This window comes from Aythya fuligula, chromosome 9 (assembly GCF_009819795.1).
Source record: "Aythya fuligula isolate bAytFul2 chromosome 9, bAytFul2.pri, whole genome shotgun sequence".
Lineage (NCBI taxonomy): Eukaryota > Metazoa > Chordata > Aves > Anseriformes > Anatidae > Aythya > Aythya fuligula.
Genome location: NC_045567.1, coordinates 17,230,560 through 17,245,239, shown reverse-complemented (window position 1 = coordinate 17,245,239; position 14,680 = coordinate 17,230,560). Strand labels below are relative to the sequence as shown.

Below are 14,680 nucleotides of genomic sequence, written 5' to 3'. Positions count from 1 at the left end.
AGCCCCTGGCCAGCAGTGCCCAGCTCTGTCTGGGCTGGGAGCTCATGGGTTGTGTCTCAGGGCAGCTCCCTGTGAGCTGAGGCAGCCTGGAGGTGCCAGCCCCACAGGGCTGCCCCAGTTCCATAAGAGCACCCCAAAATTCACCCAGGGGAGGGAGAAATACGCCAAAGCCACCCCCGTTATGGCAAAAGTACTTTATTATATACAGACGACTCCAGCCACACTCCACAGGGCAAGGACCAGAATTTTGCTATTTTACATATCCATACAAAGTAACTATAAAAACATAAAGCACTTTTGGGGCCCAGGCTTTCCACAGGAGGAGAGGCACAGGGACGAGCCTGGGGGGTTGCTGGGTGGCGGGGGGCTGCCCCCCACCCTCCCCCAGCCTGTGGTCCCACAGTAACCAGATGTGCAAGTAGGAAAGAACCCAGTTAGGAGAAATAGTGATGGGACTGGCAAGTCGGGGTCTGTGTCCCCCCCCTGGAAAGTGCAGAAGGCACGCGGGCCAGGCTCTTTGGAGGGGCTGTGAGGAGGAGGAGGTGGGAGCAGACCGTCGGTGCACGCACACACACACCGCTCCCAGAGGGAGGAGGGTGATGGGGAAAAAACCCTTCCGCTCTGAAACTTGGAGGAGGCCTGGAGCGGGCAGGCCCCGTGCCTCCGGAGCAGCAGTTGCATAGCAGAAGGGGCTGAGGGCCTGCTCTTGACAAGATATCAGACTTCACTCTACGTGTCCAGGAAAAAATAATAATAATAAAAAAAAAAAAGAGAAACCAACAATTTCTCTGCAGGAGGGAGCGCTCGGAAGCAAGGCCCTCCTGCACCTGGGCTGCATCGGACCCAGGGCTCAGCATCCAGCTGCTGCTTAAGCCGATGCTTCACCTGCAGGCAGGAGGTGGCCACAGGGTACAAGGTTCAATTCTTTTAAACTGGAAAACATGGAAACCACCCAAACCTCCCCTGCTCCCCTTTCTCTAGGGCTCCCCAGCCCTACCAGTTTTGTGGGTAACCGTTCGGGTCTCCTACCACAAACCCCACATCCCTTTTGAACAGGAGACTTCAGTGCAACTGGAGAATGTGAACCGAGGAGGACTCCTCGGCAAGAACAACTCGTCTAACAATCTACTCGGACTATCTTGGGGCCTTGTGCACAGCAACCAAAATCAGGAGCACCACCGGACAGGGGCAGGGCCTCCCCTGAGCAGCCTACAAGGCTGATGAGCCAGAGGTGGGACACCAAACCCCCAGGGAAGAGCAGCCCAGTCTGCTTCAGGTGTTGGCAGGAGCAATATTCCTTCCCTCCCATCCCAGAGGGCACACTGCATGGAAGAAGCCTGCCTGGGCTGCATCTCTGTGCTGGAAGAGGATCGGGTCACTGGGGCTTTGCCATCGCAGCTCACCCCGAGGCCCAAGGCAAAGGACAACGGTGAGGAAAAAGGAGGAAGGGGAGTCACATCTCGGGATAAGTGTAAGCTTCCACCACACCACAGGGAAACTATTTGGACTAGGTTCTCCTCGGCTGGCCTGGGGGAAAGGCACTGAGCCAGGTTTGTGCAAGGACAGAGATGTTTCTGAGCGACCTAGTGCATGGCTCTTCTCCCCCCACGCCCCTGGGGTCACCGAGCTCTGTGGTTAACGCGGCCCCCGGGGAGGACGGCAGCTCCCAGGAGGCAGAAGAGCAAGGGGGACAGCCCAGCACCGCGGCCCAGCCCTTCCCCTGCCGTTACTGTGCATTGATTGTCTAGCCAGACTGAGCTACAGCCTTCGGTTTAAAAAGGGGCCCCCCAGCCTCCCTGCTCTGGAAGAGCCTCAGTCACAGAACCGCTTGCGGGGCACCGTCCGAGCTCGGTTCGAGCGGCGGATCTCCTGCTTGGCGTCGCGGCATCGCTGGCAGATGAAAACCTCAGGCACGTTGGATTTGCGGATCTTGGCACAGGAGAGGTGGATCCAGGTGGCACACTCGTTACATTCGATCATGGGCCTCCCCGCGAAGGGCTTCAGGCAGAAGCAGGTGATCAGATCCCAGGCGTCGTCGTCTGGTCGGGGAGAGAGGGACACCGCTCAGCACCCACCTCACCAGCACCCCCCCGCTGCAGCCTGAGCAGCCCCCCAGGGAAAAGCCTCCAAGGGCACAGCACCACCTCTAAAGCCACAGCCAGTGGAGCAGGAGAGCCCCCACTCACCTTCTGCTTTGGTGTTGGGAGCCGCTGCGAATTCAACTGCTGAAGTTGCAAAGGGGGGAAAGAAAAAAGAAAAAAAGAAAAAAAAAAAAAAGGATCAGTAAGGCACCCTTACACCCCACTCCCCATTTCAGGTCTGTACCACTCACTGTACTAAAGAGCCTCCAAAGCTCCCCGCCCTTGCTCTGCAGCATCCCAGCTCCCTCTGACTTTCTCTGAAGCCCTTCACCAGGAGAGGCCAGGACCACCTGCAAGCTCTCCCCACATCCCATGTGGGAAGCTCTGGCTGAGGCAGGGACGATATTTGGCACTGACCACAGCACAGCTCCGCTCCCCAGACACTCACCACCAAGCTGAGAGCTCCCTCTGCTTGTATCTTCCCCTTCGCTTTGGTCCAAGGTACTACAAGAACTGGGGCTCTTCGCGCCTCCAGAGCACTGCTCGTGCTCCTTTAGCTGCGGCTCATCTCCTGCGGGCTTCTCTGCCCCCTGCTCTCCGTGCAGCCAGTCCTTCTCCTCCTTCAGGGGCTCCTCCAGAGGGGCGCTGGGTTGGGGGTCCCCAGATGGCTCGATGGGGGGCTCCGAGAACGGCTCTTTGCCAGGAGGCACCTGTCCCTCCAGTGCAGCCGGCTCCTTCCCCGGGTCCTGGTCCAGCACCGAGCTTTTCCCAGCGCTCGGCGGCGCCTTCTTCTCCACCTCCTGCTCCAAAACAAGTTTCTTCGCTGGAGGTTTCTTCCTCTTGCTCTGCGGGGGTCGGATCTCGTAGAAGCCGGCGGGGAAGGCCGGGCAGTCGGCGAGCAGGCTGCCGTCCGCAGCCCCCTTGGCCACGGCCGTCCTGCTCCTCCTGTCGTCCGCCAGGAGCTGGCAGTCGGAGGAGGGCAAGGAGGCCCAGCTATCGCTGTCCTGCGTGCTCCCCGTGCTGTTCTGGGGGCTCATGCTGCCGCCGTGGGTCCAGGGCTCGTTCTGCAAGCAGGGGAGAGGCAGGGCTAGCAGGAGACACCACAGCGCGGGCATTCGGGGTACGGAGAAAGGGAACGGGGATGGAGAATGACCCTCCCCGACCTCCAGCGGGGGATCAGGAGCCGGGTGTGTACCAACAGGACACCCAGAGGGAGGAGGATCACCCCGCAAGCCCACTCACCTCCTCGGGGTAGGGGATGTAGCCGGCGTAAGCCAAAACGAAGGTGCAGAACTGGTTGAAATCCTCCACGGTTCTCTGCCGTTTCTGCAGCGGCTGCGACAAACGGCACTCGGTGGTTACACCCCCGCCCCATCCCGGCACCAAACACCGGGGTCCCCCCAACACCCGTCCCCCCGTTACCCCCCCCCCATCCCGAACCCAGCGCGGCGGCGGCGGCCCCTTCCTTAAAACCCTCATTTATGGCAGGGGCGCACCCACAGCCGGCAGAAACCCCACAGCGCGGCGTTGACTCAACGCCCCGGGATCCCCGCCCCGGGAACGGGACTGGGACCAGTTGGGGCCAGCAACTGGGGGAACACCCCAAAAGGGGACCCCTTGAGACCCCCGGGGGGGGGACAAAGTCTGGGAGATAAAACTCCGGGGAGCCGCCCTCCGGTGTGCCAAGGGACCCACAGGGAAGGGCTGCCCGGTGCCCCCACTGCCCCCGGTGCCGGGTGGGCCCCCGGGGGGGCTGTATGGGGTCTATTTTTGGGGTTCCCCCCTCAAAAAACCCCACATCCCCCCCCGCAGCGGGGGTACCGGCAGCGCGGCGGGGGCTCCTCGCGTGGCCCCAACCCCTCCTGCGGATGGGGAACGGCGGCTCCCGACCCCCCCCCCGATCCCCCAGACCCTTTTGGGGCCCGGTGCGGGTTGTGGGGGGCTCCCCCTCGGTGCCCCCCCCTCAGCCCCGTCCCCTCCCCGCCCGGGGTCCCCGCCGACACCTGATCGCTCCCAAGATGGCGCCCGCGCTCCCGGGCTGCCCGGGCCGGCCGCCCCCCGCCCCGCAAGGAACCGGGCTCTGCTCCCCCCCTCCCCGATACCCCAAATCCCCCCCAAACCCCCACACCCACCCCATAACCCCCCCCTCTGTGCCCGCACACCCACACGGCTGCCGGGCACGGCGGCGGACACGCGGGGTCACCCCCACCCCGGGGCACCTCCGCGCAGCTCCCCCCCCGCCCTACAGCACGCCGAGACCCCCCCCAAAATCCCCTCAGAGCCCCAACACACCCCACAGGACCCCCACACATCCCCTACACCCCCACACACCCCCCGGGGCCACGCGGGGAGGGCGCCCACGCAGCGCCCCCCAGCACCCCCCAACCCTCCCCGGTCCCGCTGCCGGTCCCGATCCCAGTCCCGGTGCCCCCCCCGGTGCCGGTCCCGGTGCCGGTTCCCCCCCCCGCTCACCTCCTCGGGCCCCGGGGAGCCGGGGCTGGGCACGGGGCTGCTCCCCACCGAGCCTGGCCGGCCGCGGGGGCACGGCCGCTCCCCGCCGGTGCTCATAACGCCCGCGGGCGAGGCTGGACCGGCGGGCAGCGGACCCCAACCGGGCCGGTTCCCCCCTCCTTCTCCTCCTCCTCCTCCTCCTCCTTCTTCTTCTTCCTCCACCTCCTCCTCCTCCTCCTTTCGGTGCCCGCCGCCGGTCGGAGCGAGGCCGCCAGCACCGCCCCGGCCGCAGGGGCGGGCCCACCTGGGGGCGGCGGGGAAGGCGGAGGCGGCGCCTGGCTGCGGGTCCCGTCCCCCCAAAAACCCCATGGATGAAGCCCCCCCGGGGGATGAAGCCCCCCTAAGGGTCCCCCCCGGTCCCCTCCGCTTCGCTTCCAGCCCCCGCTGCCCGCAGAGCGCAGCCGGATCCAGGGGGTGAAGCTCATAGTGCCCCCCCCCCAGCCCCCACCCACCCCCCTGAGGTTTGAGGTTGGCAGCGAGCCCCCCGACCCTAAAACAAAAAATCTCCCCCCCCCCCCCCCCAAGGACACGTTGAGGCACACCGAGTAGCGTTCTGCTTTTATTTACACCGCCACCCCCGTGCTGGAGGGGCCCGCTCGCACCCCGCACCCCGTGGGGGCACGCAGGCGAGCCCCCCGGGAGGGGGACAGGCGAAGCGAACCCTCGCCCCCGGTGCTTCCAGGGGTTTGGGAAGAGGCTGGGGGTGGTTGTAGCAGCAAAGGTCTCGCTTCCCGCCCGGGCAGCAGAGGGGACGGGAGCGTAGGAGAGCTGGGGAGAGAAACACAGTGTGGGAATCTGACCAGTGCGCACCAGTTAACCAGAAAAAAAAGAAAGAAAAAGGCAGTGGGGGTAAGCGAAGAAAGGAGAACAGCTCCTCTCCTGCCCTCGCGAGCACGGAGTTACAACCAGGGTGGGGGGACACCTCCTTTCCTCATCCCAGCGGAGCAGCAGCTCCAGGCACGGCCCAGGCCTGGAGCACGGCGCAGGCAGCGCCCACGAGGAGCAGCGCCCGCGGCTCCCGGTCCCTCGCTGTCCTTGCACGGGCGGCCGGGCAGGAGGGGAGAGCAGTTCGGGTGGCAGCTGGATGGCGTGGCTGGGGTCCGTGCCACCTCCTCGGCACTCCGCCGGGCTCGGCGCGGCTGGAGGCTGCAGCGCCCGAAGCCTCCTCGGGCAGGCTGGGCCCCCCCCGGCCTCGCTTATAGGAAACCCTCCTTTCGGAACTGCTCCTTCAGGATGTCTCTGTACTGGTCGAAGCCGCCCTCGATGCGGGTGACAGTGGCGTTCTCGCACACCCACAGCTCCTGGCACACCAGGCGGATGAAGCACTCGTCGTGGGACACCAGGATGATACCGCCCTGCGAACGCAGCAGGAGAGAAAAGGAACTGAGGGGACCCCGCATGTGGTCCTTTGTGCCCTTCCAGCCAGAAACAGGACTTCAGGTTTCCACTTGCACTGGGGAGAGGCACGGTGCTTCACAGCCAGCCACCAATTCCGGCCTTGCCTAAGGGCTTTCCTGCTTTCAGCTGGGATGGACAGATCTGGTGCGGAGGAGGCACGTGCACAGCAAATGCTTAGGTTCCCTTCCCTGAGGGCAAGCACGGGGTTTGCCACTGGCTCTCTGGACCTCTGACAAAATTTGAGGATGGAAATTCTAGTTGGAGGCAACGACAGCCAAAAGCTGACAGGACAAGGCCCTGAGTAACCTCGTTTTTCTGTTGTAGGGAAAATGACCTAACCCGGGCAAGTACAGAACAGCAAGAACCGGGTTCATTACAGCACTACCTGGAGGCTCAGCTCTGAGCCACAAAAACCTGCCTGAGGAACAGCCACGAGGGCCCCAAGGCAGGGCTGGGCGCTGCACGCAGCAGCAGGGGAGCGGTCACAGCCCGTAGGTGGCTGGCCAAGATGGGGGACAAGCTGTGCTCTGGCTCGCTGCTGCTTCTCTCAGCCAAAATCAACAAGTGAAACAAGCCACCAGCACAGACAGCTAAGGCAGAAATGCGACCAGCTTCCCACCGCATCTCCTGGACTTGAAACCACCACTGGAATTTCATGGTCCGCTCCTGGCTGAAAAACTGAGTCACCCAAGCTGGAGGATGCAGGAAGTGTTAGAAAAATGGGAGATCTCGGCTGCCGAGCCTTACCCGGAACTTGTTCAGTGCCTTCGCTAGTGCCTCGATGGTCTCCATGTCCAGGTGATTTGTCGGCTCATCCAGGATGTAGAAGTTTGGACTGGAAGAGAAGACAGCTCTGAGCACCCTGCCCGCGCCCCTGCGCACTGCTGGGCCCTCCATGCAGGGAGGAGTCGAGGCAATGGCTTTAACCACGTAAAGCCACAGCCACGGGCACTGCATGGCCCCAGGGTCTGTGCTGCCCAGCTCCAGGGACACCCTCTGAGCTCAAAGCAGCAGCAGAAAACCGCCTGCCTCCTCCCCCACGGTCCCCAGCAGGTGCCAATCTCCCTCCCCAATCTCCTCTCCCTTCCTCCCGGTGAAGCAGGGCCCCAAGGATGCGGCCCCGCACAAACTTCCCAGGTGTGGGAGGGAATTACCAGGACATTGTCATCTGCGCAAAGGCCACTCGACTCTTCTGCCCTCCAGACAGGCTGGCCACAGGGCGCACGGCCAGCTCCCCCGAGACGCCGTAGCTCCCCAGCTGATGCCGGTACTCCTCCTCCGTCTTCCCTGCGGGAGCACGGCACAACACAGATATGGCACACGAGCATCCCGGGACCTTGGGGCCAGCTGGAGCTTCCTGCAGTGCCCTTGGCCCGCATCAAGGCCAGGCAGCCGAGGGATTTGGCAGCTGCTCGGAGGCAGTGCCCGAGCGGAGGGTTTGCGTGGAAAAGGCTGACTGACACAAGCAGGGAAAAATTTGTCTGAGGGACAAATCGATCTGCGTGGCAGGGGAGATTCCAGTGGCCCAGAGCTCCTCATTTCTCCAAAACCCACCTGGGAACTTCCTTGCCAGCAGCTCTACAGCACTGATGTTCAGGTCCAGTTGATCCACGTGGTGCTGGCTGAAATAGCCGATCTTAAGGTTTCTGCAGGAGGAGAAGAGAGACGGGGAACTGGCACCGGGCGCTGTAACCGCAGCACTCCCAGCTGCAGCTACAGGAAGGGGGCACAAGAGGGGGGCGTGCAGCTCCCATCCTCATCACAGCAGCAGCCATCACCCCAAAGCACAGCCCCAGAGCCCTCCCCAGCTGCACCATTCCCCCCAGTCCCCCAGCCCTCCCTACCAGGTACCTGTGAGCATGCCTGATCCCTCTGACTGGTGCCAGCTCCCCCATTAAGATCTTTAGCATGGTCGACTTGCCAGCTCCGTTCTCCCCAACCTAGAGAAGCAGCAGCAGCATTGGAGAACATGAAACCCACAAAGGTACCATGGAGAGGGGGGCAGTGATCAGGGAATTCAGCTCTCCTGGATGATCACGCAGTGGAAGGGGCAGGATGAGTGCCAAACCAGTGGCTCCAGCCACCTGGAAGCTGCGTTCCTATCGCTGAGGAGCTGCAGGCACAGCACTGCTGGAGCACGTTCCCTCCCCAGCCCTCGAGCCCAAGGATTAATTGGTCCCAGCCTCATCCGGATGTCCCCAGGGAGGAATATTTCATCCAGAATTCAGCTGGACAAGGACCTGAGCAGCCTGACCTGACGTGGAAGCTGGCCCTGCTTTGAGTGGGGACAGCCAAGGCCCCTCGCAGCCACCCTTCCCCTGCAGTCCCAAACCTACCACACAGATGCGGGACTCCAGGTCGGCAGAGACAGAGAGGGAACGGAAGATGTAGTGACTCGGGTCGTAGCAGAAATCTACTTCATCTAGCTGCAGGATGGGGGGGGAGAACTTCTCAAAGCCATCAGGGAACCTGGGAAGGCAGGAAGAGGTGAGAGCTGGCCAGGTACTTCAGAGATCCTGCTCCCAGCCCCCCTGGGACAACCACTGCAGGTGGCAAAGGGGGCTCCCGAGCATGCAGGGCCTCTGGGAGGGATGGTCACGAGGAGGGGACGCAGAAGGAGCCCAGCCTGAGCGTGGGGGCCCATCCAGACCCCGTGCTGGAGGAGGAGCAGTGGTTATCCCAGGAGGAGCTCAGGGCGAAAAGGGAGCCGGGTCCCTTCCAAGCAAAGGGACACTTACTTCATCATCACCTCAGACTCCTTGTCCACAGGTTTCAGCTCCGGCCTGCAAGAGGGAAGAGGTGTAACTGAGGAGCCCTGCACTGTCCCCACACCAGCAGCCCAGCTCTGTGAAGCCTCATCCTAGGCAAAGCCTCCGGACCAGAGACAGAGCGCCCAAAATCCAAGCCACCCCCATCCCTCCAGACACACAGCGCCTTCCAGGGCCCTGGGGACCACCTGGGAACATCCAGTTCTTCCCATAAACACCTAACACCTCCCCCAGCCTCCAGAGGGGAGCAGGACAGGCACTCACAGCTTCTCCAACAGCTTGAGCTTGCTCTGTACTTGGGACGCCCGGTTCGCGTTATACCGAAAGCGGTCGATGAAGACCTACAAGTGACAAAAAAGCATCAGAAAACCCCCGGGCTCGTTCAGCCACAGGTCACTGCAAGACTGAACAGCGATGAAAACTCCAAGAGCAGAGATTACTGGAAGCAGGGCAGCCTGGGAGGCTCGCTAGAAGAAGGGAGAAAGGGGCAAGGCTGGAAGAAGAGTGTCCAAACCCTACTGGTGTCCCCCAGTACCTGGATATGCTCACGGTACTGCTGCTGCGCTTCGTACTCCCGCTGCTGGTTCTTCAGTCGCTCCTCCTTGGTCTTCATGAAGTTCTCGAAGTCCCCCCGGTAGGCGTCCAGCCGCAGCGAGTGCAGGTGGATGATGTCCGTGGCCACCGCGTTGAGGAAATTCCTGTCGTGGGACACCACGAGGATGGTCGACTGCCAGGTCTGGAGGAGACAGCGAGAGGGAGACCCGAGGGAGCCTGAGCGTCATTGAGCTGCAGCACGGGGCCCAGTGCCACCACGCAGCCCGCGAGGCTGTCCCTGTCCCCTGGCTGCTGAGCCCAGCACGGGGCCGGAGCCCCTGCAGCGCACAGGAGCCGTGGCCAAGGCTCGTGCTGCCCCGCACCGCCCCGTACCTGCAGGTAGTTCTCCAGCCACAGAATGGCCCTCACGTCCAGCATGTTGGTGGGCTCTGAGGGAAGAGAGAGGCACTGAGGTTAGGAGGGGTTGGGAGGACTGGATTACGCCTTTTTTACATAGGAAAGGCTAGTGGGCAGCCAGGGGGGCTGCCCGAGCAGGTTTCCTGGCTGAGGATGGCTCCACGCCATCCCCAGGGAGCAGTGACAGCCCTGCGAGCACCGGCCCTGTCACGCAGGGCTATTTTGAGCAGGCAGCTAAAGGCCACGGCTGCGTTCCCAACCCAGCAAGGGCATGGGCAGGCCCGGCGGCAGGGGTAGAAGGGCTCCCGGGATCAACTTACCGTCCAGTAGAAGGAGATCTGGCCTAGGGAAAACAAGAGAAGCATCAGGAGCAAAAAGAGCACAGGGTCAACGCAAAGCACGTTTTACCGTGCGTCCAGAGCCCTGATGCCTCGAAAGCCTCCCACCCCGAGAGGCTGAGTCGAGAGAACAGCCAGGCAAGGCAGCCCCCCTGCCCTCTGCAGCACGGACAGCAAGGAGGGCTAACAACTGGCCACCAACCTGGCAAACAGGGCTCTGGCTAAGGCCAGTCTCATCCTCCAGCCTCCAGAAAACTCTCTGAGGAGAGAAAAGGGTGTACCCAGGGGTTAGAACTTAATCAGAACAACCCCGCCTGCCTGGCTCCCTGCTCCCCACCACCCTTTTCTCTCTGCTGTCAGCCACGGACAGCTCGTCCCTGCAGGCACAGCACGAGTTCTGCCCAAACCCATTTAATTTAAGTCTCCGCTGTCCAAAGCCTGGGCACTTACTTGGTTGTCTGTTGTTGCATCTTGGCGTTGAAGCCCAGCCCAGCGAGGATGACAGATGCCCTGGGGGAAAGGTGAGAGAACAGGAAGGTGGCACACCGTGCACCTACAGAGCACAGCCTCAGGTCCTGACCCACTCTGCTGTATAGCTTAAGTCCACCCTGGTGCACAAAAACTCCCCTTTGTGCCCAAGAGCAGCGTTTGGCTGGGAAATGCAGCCCAGCAAGGCACAGCACCCACATGAATTCCCAAGAGATTCCCAAGAAGCTTTCAGCTCTTTGGCCAAGAGGAGAGTTCCTGCCACCACCATCCCAGAAATGTTCCCCAGCCACCAGGAACCTGGGGAGGAGCGGCAGCAACAACGCAAGCCATTTGGGGCAGAAATACCCAACACCTCCAGCTTCTGGGGGAAGCTCGAGTACTTCTAACCCAGAAGAGCCCCTGTCCCCTCATGCTGGATCCCAGGGGCACAGCATCACCCTTCCAAGCTGCAAACCGCATCTCGCCATGCCAGCAGACAGCAAGCAGTGCCTGCAGGGTCACCTCACCTCGCTGGGGCCTTGTCTGCCTCAATCTCCTCCAGCTTCGCGTAGATCTCTGACAGCCTGGCGCCTTCCGTCCCTTCTCCCCTGGAGCAGAGCAAAGAGGAACACGTGGGATGGACTGGGGTCAGGGGCTGAGCACGGCGGGAGGCTGATCTCCCCAGGCAGGACTAAAGCGAGCCCTGCTGGAGTCCTCCACTGGAAGGGAGAGATCTCACAACGAGACTTTGTGGTCGAGAGGCTGTAGAAGGGCTGGAAATCCCAGCAATATCTCACCTGCCGGCGTTAACCTTGGCCGTCAGCTCCTTTTCCTCCCGCAGCAGGCTCTCCCGAGTGGTGTCACACTCCAGCACGCTCTGCAGGGCCGGCGTCTCGTCCCCCGCCACCTCCTGCTCCACGTGGAGGATGCTTATGTGCGAGGGGATGCGCAGGCTCCGACTGGCGATCATCTTCAGCAGCGTGGTCTTCCCCAGCCCATTCCTGCCCACCAGCCCATAGCGCCGGCCAAACGCCAGGTTGAGGTCTGCTCCCGCCAGCAGGACACTGCAGGGAGGGAAAAAAACAGCTCCCTGCTCATCCTGCCCCGTGGGGAGAGAGGAAAACAGCAGCCACCTCCCCCCAGCACCTTTCCAGGCTGTGCTGAGGCCATGCAACCACCACGGAGCTCTCCAATCCACACCTCAGCACGGCCTGCAGCCCAGCAGGGCCCGTCCCACCGTCCCCTCTGCACTCACCGCTCACCGAAGGAGACGTCGAAGTTCTCGATGCGGACGTCGTACGACTTGTTCTTGCCTGAGGACTCCATGCGAGTCTCCTTCTTGCTGGCAGCCTGGCTGGCAGTTGCCTCCTCGAGGACCCTGCAGGCAGGCGGAAGACAGAGAAGGGGGCTCAGCAGGAAAGTTGAGCCCAAACCGATCTCAGCCACGCTCGGCAGAGCAGGCGGGGTGCTGGAGGCACCCTCCGTACTCACAGAGGGCCAGATGACTTGGTGGAATCCTTCTCCATCCTCCGGTCCTGCTTGGCTTTCAGCCTGGCTTCTGCCTTCTCCAGTTTCTTGGCATCCACCATCTGGGGCACAACCAGAGTTTACAGAGAGAGCATCTTCAGCGAAATCCCCCAAACCCCAACTCTGAGAGAAAGGAGCTCAGCCAGCCCCACCTGCCCGGGGGAAGGGAGAGCAGGAGGGAGACAGGACAGGGGAACCGGGACAGACTCCAGCTCGTTTTGAGGAAGCTAATCAGGCCAGGAAGTCACTTCAGGACTGAAGTCCTAAATCATGCAGCAGTTCTGCCTCAGCGAGCACGGGGTTTGGCTGACCCTAACCCGAATGCTCTTTCCCACGGGCAGTTTCTCTGGTTCTCTGGGTCAGCCCAGGCACCTCAACACGGACCTGCTGCCCCAGCGCCTCCCCCGCAGCCCCTACCGTCAGGCACTGCCCCTCCCCGGCCTGTTAAACTTTAGCCAGCCTGGAACTAACTCAGGTTACGCAGCAGATCAATCAAGACAGAGCCAAAGAGCGTTTAATTAAATCTGAAGGCAAAAAGAAGCCAAGCATTTTAACACAGCCTCTGGCCTTTGCCAGGCTCCCAGCCCGCTCCAGTTTATTCCTGCATCGAGTCAAATGCTTGTGGCTGACCAAGGGCCCTCCCAGGCATCTCCAGCCAGCTTTGCAGCCTACAGGTAGGTGAAGTCACCCCATAAACGACACTGAGCTCCCTCAGTCTCCCCGTAAGCCATCCTCCAAAACTCGAGGGATCTGAACCTTTTCCATTTTTTTCTGAAAATCCTTCCCGAGCTGCAGCTGCACAAGCCAGACGACAAACCGAGGAGCAACAGCCCCAGCGCCAAACCCAGCAGCAGCTGCCAGCCGCCCCCCTCAGCCACGCGGGGATCGCCCTGGGTCTCGGCTCTGGGCACGTGGTTCTGTGCTCGACGTGAAGCCCCGGGAGCAGAGCTCTGCAGCAGAGCACCCAGCAGAGACGCTGCCCGCCCCGTGCAGCTGCCAATGTCCTGGCTTTGTAGATCCTCCTCGTGCCCAGACCTTGGCACAGCCAGCACAGAGGGCACCCCAGGCCACTCCTGAGCAGCTACACACTTTTTTGGCAAGGGCGTTCTGCCACATGCCACAGAGCGTAACGACTTCCAAACTTTTCTGCTCCCCATCTTCCCAAATCACAACCCCCAGCCGCTTTTAGAGCAGGGCTGACAACCTCCCCACAGCCCTCTGGAAACAGCAGCTCCGTGCTAACTCCCTGACCCCTGATCACATCTCAGGGCTTCTTCCCTCACCGCATGCAGCAAGGTCACCCCCTGCACCCCGATTCCACAACCCAGAGCCTTGCTGCAGAAACCAAAGTCCCTCATGAAGTCAGGCAAGCCGCGCTCTCAGCGACACAACCACGCTTCGAAGCCCATTAAGAAACAACAGCAAAACAAATCTGGTCAGATTAACGAGCTGCTAACTCCCACCGAGCCTCTTTACCTGACCGAGAGCATCACAACTCACAGGGAAGCTGCCACGAGGGAGCAGCTACACCTCAGCACGACCCCTGCCCTGGCTGCTCACAGAGGGCGAGGTGACGGGGCAGAGCGTGACCCCGCAGCCCCAGGCGTGAGTTCTTCCCAGCGGGTTACGAGAAGGACGCAGCGCTGTGCTTACCGACGCCTGGCCTCTCTTCAGCAGCAGCCCCGGCAGCAGGTCCGCGTTGGAATCTGCGGGGAGACGCTGGGTGAGCCGAGGGGGAGCCGGGAGGAGGATGACAGCTCCCTGGGGACCCCGTGAGCCCTCCGGGCAGCGCGCAGCGGGCAGCACTCACCGTACCCATCCGTGATCTGCGAGAGCTGGATGGGGGCGTCCAGCAGCACCTGGCTGCAGCGCTGCGCCCGGCCCTCATCCCTGCGGGCGAGGAAGAGGAGTGAGGAGGGGATGAGGGGGGTGAGGAGGGTGAGGAGGAGGAGGAGGAGGAGGAGGAAGGCCGCTCACAGCTGCAGGGCGTTGAAGAGCCGCTGGCACACCTCCCGCACGGCGCCCTCGTCCTTGCCGGCCGGCGCCACCTCCTGCAGCAGCTCGCCCACCGCCTCCACCAGCTCGTCCACCGACTCGAAGTCCCCGCCGCTGCTGTGCAGGATCCCTGCGGGCACACGGCGCTGCACACACCCCCCCCCACCCCCCCCTTTCCTCCCACCTCCCTCATGTCGCGACATGAGAGGGGACAATCGCGACACGGCCGGCGGAAAGCCGCCTTCCGCCACGCCTCCCCGCTTCTCCCCCCCCTACACCGTACCGGGACGGCTCGGGGGCCGCCCTCACCCGTCACGTAGGCGAAGACCTCGCCGTCCAGCTCGGGGAACTCGCTGCGGAGGATGTCGGCGCACGACGCCATGGCCCGAGCGGGGCCCGGCCCCCGCCCGCCCGCCCGCCCGCCGCCGCCTCACGGCCCCGCCACACGCCCGGAAGGAGGCGCGGAGGCTGCCGGGAAAAGGGAGAGAGGGAGGGGGTGGGGAGCGGGGGATGCTGGGAAATGGAGTCCTGGAGAAGGCCGCGCATGCGCAGTGCGGGGAGAGGCATCGCTGCGGGGCGCCCTATAAGTTGAACGGGGGATGAAGGGGGCGCGGGGGGTCCCCCTTTAAAACGCTCCCAGGGA

The 14,680-nt window shown here is 62.6% G+C and overlaps 2 protein-coding genes across 2 annotated transcripts; both read right to left on the bottom strand.

Annotated features, from left to right (window-relative positions):
- Window positions 1-179: 179 nt before the first annotated feature.
- Window positions 180-4,694, bottom strand: LOC116492560 (PHD finger protein 13-like). The gene is made up of 5 exons (XM_032193345.1): window positions 4,554-4,694; window positions 3,324-3,416; window positions 2,530-3,145; window positions 2,187-2,225; window positions 180-2,039 (listed from the first exon to the last, which is right to left on the bottom strand). The coding sequence occupies exons 1-5, from the start codon at window positions 4,647-4,649 to the stop codon at window positions 1,813-1,815; spliced, it is 1,071 nt and encodes a 356-aa protein (XP_032049236.1). The 5' UTR covers window positions 4,650-4,694; the 3' UTR covers window positions 180-1,812.
- Window positions 4,695-5,138: 444 nt separating this feature from the next.
- ABCF3 (ATP binding cassette subfamily F member 3) lies at window positions 5,139-14,425 on the bottom strand. Its single transcript, XM_032193618.1, has 21 exons — window positions 14,347-14,425; window positions 14,020-14,167; window positions 13,853-13,932; window positions 13,696-13,748; window positions 12,007-12,104; window positions 11,771-11,893; window positions 11,313-11,579; window positions 11,043-11,123; window positions 10,498-10,557; window positions 10,250-10,306; window positions 10,030-10,052; window positions 9,686-9,741; window positions 9,294-9,494; window positions 9,023-9,099; window positions 8,729-8,773; window positions 8,327-8,459; window positions 7,842-7,930; window positions 7,545-7,636; window positions 7,145-7,277; window positions 6,738-6,825; window positions 5,139-5,947 (listed from the first exon to the last, which is right to left on the bottom strand). The coding sequence occupies exons 1-21, from the start codon at window positions 14,417-14,419 to the stop codon at window positions 5,789-5,791; spliced, it is 2,136 nt and encodes a 711-aa protein (XP_032049509.1). The 5' UTR covers window positions 14,420-14,425; the 3' UTR covers window positions 5,139-5,788.
- Between the last annotated feature and the right edge of the window lie 255 nt (window positions 14,426-14,680).

Excerpts from the sequence above, each read along its gene's own strand:
- LOC116492560 (XM_032193345.1), bottom strand. The coding sequence starts at position 4,649 with ATGAGCACCGGCGGGGAGCGGCCGTGCCCCCGCGGCCGGCCAGGCTCG. Across the intron at positions 3,146-3,323 it reads ACATCCCCTACCCCGAGGAG|AACGAGCCCTGGACCCACGG; the intron begins GTGAGTGGGCTT and ends CCCTGCTTGCAG. Across the intron at positions 2,040-2,186 it reads TCCCAACACCAAAGCAGAAG|ACGACGACGCCTGGGATCTG; the intron begins GTGAGTGGGGGC and ends CTCCCCGACCAG.
- ABCF3 (XM_032193618.1), bottom strand. The coding sequence starts at position 14,419 with ATGGCGTCGTGCGCCGACATCCTCCGCAGCGAGTTCCCCGAGCTGGAC. Across the intron at positions 11,580-11,770 it reads GACGTCTCCTTCGGTGAGCG|TGTCCTGCTGGCGGGAGCAG; the intron begins GTGAGTGCAGAG and ends CCCTCCCTGCAG. Across the intron at positions 6,826-7,144 it reads GCGCAGATGACAATGTCCTG|TCCAAACTTCTACATCCTGG; the intron begins GTAATTCCCTCC and ends CTTCTCTTCCAG.